Genomic DNA, 6,995 nt, shown 5'->3' on the forward strand with positions numbered 1-6,995 from the left:
ATCATTTAGCAATTGTACTGCAATAAAGGACTAGGTTATCTTAATAGAATTCTTGAAATGAAAGTTTAAAGGCAAGTCCTAGAATGTACCTGTTATCTGGGTATTGTGGTAGGTGTCTGAAAAATCTTTAAACAGATACTGATAGTTGCTGTGAGGACTAATTATACCTTGCGGCTGTAAAGCGACTTACATCCGGTAGGTAAATCCGTCAATACAAATAATGTTTTTGTAATAATGTGTGCGCTCTGATGTTCGAGAGTACATAATTTATTTGCTTGCATAATTATTATTTCGCCAATAATCACTTACCTCAGTTTGATACAACAAATTTTATCTGAATTAGAAGTTTAAAATTGGGAACTTAAAGTACCATTATAAATTAAATTTTATAAATTTATAGAGTTCATTTGAATTAGGCCAACGTATTGCATTTGTCACTTTTAACTTATTAAATTATTCTAAGATATTTAAAATAAGAGAACTAAGCAATGTTTCTGAACTGGATTTAATAAAATTGTATTCATGTTGAGATTGGGTTGGCAGGCATATTGGGCCCGCCATTTTTAGTTTTAAAATTTTCACAACAAATTTGGAATTAGAGACCCTTAAAGTATTTATAAAATAAATTTAATGCAAATCGAATAACATTTAGACTTTTGATCAACTTTTTGTACGATCTGAACCACTGTGCAATCGCATTGCATCTGCCCACACCTTTGCTCCAAAAAGCATTATAGCTATTATAGCCTCAAAAGCCCTTTTCCTCTCGATAGCCAAGAGGTCTATGGGGATTATGTCTGCTAGGACCAAAATCTCTGCCTCAGAAACTGTGCGATAAACACATCCTACATTTAAAGCACCTTTTCTTTGTAATGACGCTAGTTTCGCCCTGTACTTTTCAAATCGCATTGCATCTGCCCACACCTTTGCTCCAAAAAGCATTATGGAGTGAGCAACTAACATGAGAATTTTTCTCTTGGTGCTCCTGGGTCCTGCCACATTGGGCATCAGCCTTGCAAGCATGGCTACCAAAGTGTCCGCTTTGTCTCCCGCCTTGCAGATTTGTGGCCAAAACGTTAACTTTTGTTCCACCATGATGCCAAGGAATTTAAGAGACCTAACAGCCTCGATGTTATGATCAGCAATATGCGCTCCGAAGGGCGTTGGGAATGTTCTCTGTCTGGTAAGAACCACCATTTCTGTCTTTTGGGCGGTTTATTTTAGACCATGGTCGCTTAGCCAGTTTTCCACGTTTACTGAGACTATGGTTGCCTTTATCCTGGCTTCTTTCTTATTTCTGGCTAGAATTGTAGCCACTAAGTCGTCCGCAAAGAAGATAAGTTTGCAGTCGACCAGCAGATTTAATCTCAGAACGTCGTCGTAGACAACATTCCACAGGTCTGTGCCGAGCACAGCTCCCTGCGCTACTCCTGCTGATACCTTCTTTTGTTTTATCCCTTCCGTTGTTTCGTACAGTAGATGTCTGTTGCTCAAATAGTCAGAGATAACTCGTAGTAGATTACTCGGAACTTTGAATTTCTTCTGCAGAGCATCAAACAAGTCGGTCCATCTAACTGTGTTGAAATCATTTTTAAACTCAAAGGTGATCAACACTACCACCTTTCCCGACCTGTGGTTTCCGCTCCATGCTCTTGAAACCTCCCGTGATATTTCAGCCATCGCACCCATTGTTGATCTGCCCTCGCGGAAGCCGTGTCTCGTAGACCTTCCCTACGACATCTATCATGCACAGAGGCCTGTAAGATGCCGGAGTTAGGGGGGGCCTTTACTTTGTTAAAGAGGACAAGTCTCTGAATTTTCTATCTATTGCTAAACAACCCTACCCGAAGGCATGAGTTATGCATGTTTTGCAACAAATGAGAACAGTCCCTGGCAATTATCTTGACAACATCTACGGGTATTCCTTCAGGGCCGGGGGCTTTACCGCTTGACATGCTCTAAGCTGCCTCGTTCAGTTCTACTACTGAGAACGCAGGTACTTTGAGAATGTTGTTATTTTCGTAGTTAGTTCTTTCCGCGTGGTTAGGGAAAAGCTCGTCTACAATCGTCTCCATCGTTTTCGGGTCCTTTTGGTCTTCATGTGATTTCCGATAGATTCTACCGGTAACAATCTGATAACCCCGACGCCAAACATCTGTGTCGACAACAGCGCCGATTTCTCCCCATTTTTTTCACTTTACTCTTCTTTATAGCGAAGTTCAACTCTTTCTTTGCCAGCTTGTACTGGATGCTTTGCCTATCAAATTCGGGATTTCTTTTCCGCATTATCTATACTTTGCGCCTGAGTTTTAGACATTTTCTTCTTTAATCGGCCTTCTCTTCTGACCATTAGTACACAGGAGCCCTGCTTTTTTGTCGTCCTCGTTGAGACATTAAGGCATTACAGCCTCTAACATTGACACTCATTGTGCTTGTTCCCTCCCTTTCTGTTAATCTCCTTTGTGAGCACTACCGGGTCCAGATCACTGGTTTTCCAGCCCTTGTTTGGGAAACTCTTTTCCTTGTTGAGTGAACTTTTTTATTCTTCCCCTATTTGATAGCTTGTATAATGGTGGTCACTAGCTATGTAGTCTTCCATTACTCTCCTGTTTTTAATTTGACCGCTATACCTCAGGATGCCAGAGTAACGCCTGGGATTGTCTCGCGGTATCCAGGTCTTCTAAACGTAAAAGAGTTTCCTACGTTCAGCACAGTCAGGTCCAAACTAGCCACCATTTCGGCTAATTCTTTCCCGCGAGGGTCTTTCCACGTCATTCCCCATTCACTGGATTTTGCATTGAAATCTCCAGCCAATATTACCTCAATGTCTAGGTCTGGGATGCGATTTTCAATTGCTACCAATTTTCCTGGAAAGATGGCTATGCCCTCATTCGGCGAGAGATAGCAGCTTATTATAGCACTATTTCCGCTAATGACCCATTCATATCCATTTCCCTTGCCGCAATCTTCGACCGGCACCTTTTTAGGGTCTCTGACCCAAATGGCTGCCCTTCCCGATGTATCTGAGTACCAGTTCCGATGTTTGAGGTTCGCTAATTGTTCGCTCAATACGAGTACGTCAGCCTTATTCTCCCACGCCATCTGGTACATAATGTCTTGTGCCAGTTGACAATGGCCCAACTTTCCTTGGATTACTGTAGTCATCTTCCGGCCTTCAGGTATAGACGCGCGGCATCCTTGTAGCTCACGAAAGCAGCGGACCCAGGGATATGGTCAAGTTCGGAAACGTCTTTCCCTTCTTCGCATAGTATGCACTTAGGAGGCCTATTACAGGCCACAGCTTTGTGGTCTTCATGGCCACATTTCCAGCAGAGGTTTCCCCTCTCTGCCTCTCGGCAAATGGCTGCGATATGGCCATAACCATGGAATCGGTAGCACCTTGGCACCTGTGCTTTAATGTGGACTCGGCAATTTACCCATCATATTCGAGCGTGGTCTGCTTTGTCCAATTTGTTTGTAGCTGTCTCATTCAAAACGGTAAAAGCTTTTAGGCTTCCCTAAAGTCCGCTTTCGTCATATTGATTTTAGTCTTGTCGTTCCATTCTTCCCCAAGAAAAGCTTTAAGTGCATCTTTAACTTCGTCACTTTCAGTAGACATGTCCAAGTCCCGGATCTCTACCTGACACTTGGGGGAGAGTTGGCGAACTTCTTCAGCTCCCTGAATTGCTGCTTTCAGTTTCGTTCCGAAAGAAGCCTTATCTTCAGGCGATGCACCGAATTCTAGGAGGACATGCCCTTGTCGAGTTTTCCTAATGGATTTGACTGTGACATTCGACTCTTCTGGCTTGACCGTGGACCTAATTTGTTTTAGGGAGTCTGCATGTTTACCGTTACCCGTGGGCTTAATCAAAACCGCTTCCGGTCGAGTTCTTCTACGCTTAGTTACGTTTTCCCGTTTCGCAGCGTCTGACGAGGTTTGGGCCGTCTTTTGTCGCCTTTCAGCCGTTTTCCAGGTTTGGTCAGTTTCACCAACCGTTATCTTTCTGGGCCTAACGCCTCTTCGCCATCTGGGCTCAGTGTACCTGCTTTCTTTCACTTCCTCTTATTGGAAGATCCTGGAGTGTTTTCCCACTGGTTTGCGGGAGCCGAGCAGCCAGTAGGTGTGGCCATAGGCATTGCGGCTGGCAGCCTAGACCCAATGGTCGAGATTTCCTCTGTCAAACATTTGGAGTCCTTCCTTTGCTCCTCGAGAGACTTAATGTGTACTTCTAAGTTATTCAAACCATCTTTGACCCAACCATCGATGTTTGTCCACATCTTTGTCTTACCAGACATTATTTGAAAAATACCCTTGATACCTTTCAGTGTTTCCGCTATTTGAGCTTCGAACTCTGTAAACCTCTGAAGATTTTTACCTATTATGAGGCTTACGCCTAACATCATCTCATTTACCTCATTGCTTACTGCCATGTCCGTGACCATGACGTTTTCATTCTCCAGTGTCATTGATATATTCATTGAAGTGGTAGCCATAAAAAGTGTGTCCAGCACTTCGTGCGAAGTCCTACTCCAGCTCCCTGGGGCCCAGTCTTTGTTTAATCGGTCCCGGAATGCACGGACGGACCAGACTCACCCGGTGCACTGCAGATTCCTATCTCTCCAGCCACTACACACTTCCTGATCAGGGCCCAAAGGGGCTGGATTCCTGATAACCGACCGCGACTTACACATCGGCAGGGCAACATCACATCAGCCTTATCCCTGTAACCGGTTGGAGGCACTCCCAGTGGGTCGCGATTGGCACCGATCAATTACTTGGTTGACAAATTAATTATTTTGTTAAAAATGTAACTATTTGGTTAAAAATTTATCTTTTTTAGTTAAAAGTTCAAATTTTTGGTTACGAAAATTAAGTTTTTCATATTAAGGATTCGTAATTATAGTTAAAATTTCAATTTTTTCCTTTAAATCAACTTGTTTGTTGAAAATTTGACGGTTTTGTAAAGATGCTTCTTTGGGGCTTTAAAAGTCAACAATTTGATAAAAAGTGAAACTATTTGGTAGACAATTAAAATTTTAGTTGAAAAATAATATTTTTGGTTCAAAATTCAGCTTTCTTATAGACAATACTCTTTTCGCCATTAAAATTAAATGATTTTGTTGAAAGTTCATGTATTTTGTTGAAAAATGACCTTGTTTGATAGAAATTTAATATTTTTGTTGAAAATTTATCATTTTTGGTTAAAAAAGCAATTGTTTGTTTGAAGTATCAACTGTGAATCTTCTTGGGTTTAAAAATTGATTATTTTACGAAGAGTTGAACTACTTTGTAAAAAATAATTTTTCTTAAACAAGGTTTTATAATTATGGTTGAAAATTGAACTCTTGGATTGAAAACTAATATTTTCCTCTTAAAAAATTCATGTATTTTGTTTAAAAGTTTAAAAGTTTCTTGAAAATTAATTTTTTCTGTTTTAAATTATTTTTCTTTATCTGAAAATGTAACTATTCTAGGATTGATTAAAAATTAATCGTGTACATTGGTTAAGTTGGAAAATCGTTTTTTTTTATAGAAAATTAATCTTCTTGGTCGAAAATTCACCTTTTCCCTTGAAAATTTAACAATTTTGTTGAAAATTCGTTTTTTTTTTGTTTAAATCAATTTTTTATCACAGTTTTTACCTGGAAATTAAACTATTCCATTTTTGGTTGAAACTTCATCCTGTACATTTTATCAGTTTTCAAATTTTTTTTTTATAATCGCTTGTTTTAAATTCACGGTCAAATATTGCTAATAATTAACGAAATTTTCTTTTTTTAAGTAAAAAATTTCAAATTGAATTGGTAAAAAATATGTAGTTTTTTTAGACTCAAATAATATTTGAAGTTATAATTGAAAATAATTTTAAAAACTAATATCTATTAATTCTTTAATTTTGAACGGATTCAGAATCATTTTCTGAAATCAATTATTCTTTAATTTTTATTACCTTAAATTCAATTGAAAAAATTTTAGTTCAAAATTCTTTCAATTAAAAAAGTCATAATCGAAAAAGTGAAAAATTGATCTTAACCTTTGAAAACAAATTGAAATCGAACTTATTTTAAATTTGTAAACAATTTCTTTAAAAAAAAGGAATGATGGAAAGCTAATTGGATAGATTGGACGGTGATTAGATAAATTTTCATTTAAAAAAAATTGTGGCCACCCTGAAAAAACGTGACTCATTTAAATAAATGATTTGAAAATATTTTAAAAATTCTTAACGCATTACAGTGTTATTAGAATTGAGGTTCATTCTTTCAGAAACTTTCTATTTTGCTTTTATTTTCGATGATTTTATGAAAAAAATTTAATTAACAAAATATATAAATTTTCAACCAAAAAGGTAATTTTTTAACTAAATTGATTAATTTTCTATCAAATAATTCGTGTTTTAACTTATACAATGTACAGGATAAAGTTTCAAAGGAAAAAAAAACGAATTTTCAACAACATTATTTAATTTTAATGACAAAGAGAGAAATTATACATAAAAAGTTGATTTTTTTAGCGAAGAATATTAGTTTTCAATCGAAGAGTTCAATTTTAAATCCAACAGTTAAAGGGGGAGGGTCGGTAAGGCCGGTTTTTGGCCTAATTTATTTTTGGACCAAAAAATCTGAAAAAATCATGGTAGTATCTTATAAGTATCCCGAGTCGATTGCACGCTAAACGGACTACCCTCCATCCCCGAGCCGCCCCCACCCCCTACTAATATAGGAAACACCACTACCCACCAACTGTATTTTCGAAAGATTTGACACTCTTACACATGTATTCTGAGGTTAGCTCGGGTTTACTATGGTTTTCGGGGTCGCCGAATACAAATCTAGCGTCCTTTGACTTTTATCGCGTCAGGTTCAAGGTCATTGGAAGGTCAAATCGAGAGAAAACGGTAAAAAAATCCAAAAAAATACGTTATAGGTTTTTGGAGTCGCTAATGACGAATCTGGCATCCGTTGAACTCTATCGCTTCAGGTTCAAGGTCATT

The 6,995-nt window shown here is 38.2% G+C and overlaps 2 protein-coding genes across 2 annotated transcripts; both read right to left on the minus strand.

Moving 5' to 3' along the window:
* Positions 1-1,215: 1,215 nt before the first annotated feature.
* Positions 1,216-1,689, minus strand: LOC117176613. Its single transcript, XM_033366868.1, has one exon. The coding sequence runs from the start codon at positions 1,687-1,689 to the stop codon at positions 1,216-1,218; it is 474 nt and encodes a 157-aa protein (XP_033222759.1).
* A 942-nt stretch (positions 1,690-2,631) lies between these two features.
* On the minus strand, positions 2,632-3,165 carry LOC117176619. Its single transcript, XM_033366876.1, has one exon. The coding sequence runs from the start codon at positions 3,163-3,165 to the stop codon at positions 2,632-2,634; it is 534 nt and encodes a 177-aa protein (XP_033222767.1).
* Positions 3,166-6,995: the final 3,830 nt, after the last annotated feature.

This window comes from Belonocnema kinseyi, chromosome 1 (genome assembly GCF_010883055.1).
Source record: "Belonocnema kinseyi isolate 2016_QV_RU_SX_M_011 chromosome 1, B_treatae_v1, whole genome shotgun sequence".
Taxonomy (NCBI): Eukaryota; Metazoa; Arthropoda; class Insecta; order Hymenoptera; family Cynipidae; genus Belonocnema; species Belonocnema kinseyi.

What these genes read in the sequence shown, in the direction of transcription:
- LOC117176613 (XM_033366868.1), bottom strand. Translation starts at nt 1,689, where the DNA reads ATGGGTGCGATGGCTGAAATATCACGGGAGGTTTCAAGAGCATGGAGC.
- LOC117176619 (XM_033366876.1), bottom strand. Translation starts at nt 3,165, where the DNA reads ATGACTACAGTAATCCAAGGAAAGTTGGGCCATTGTCAACTGGCACAA.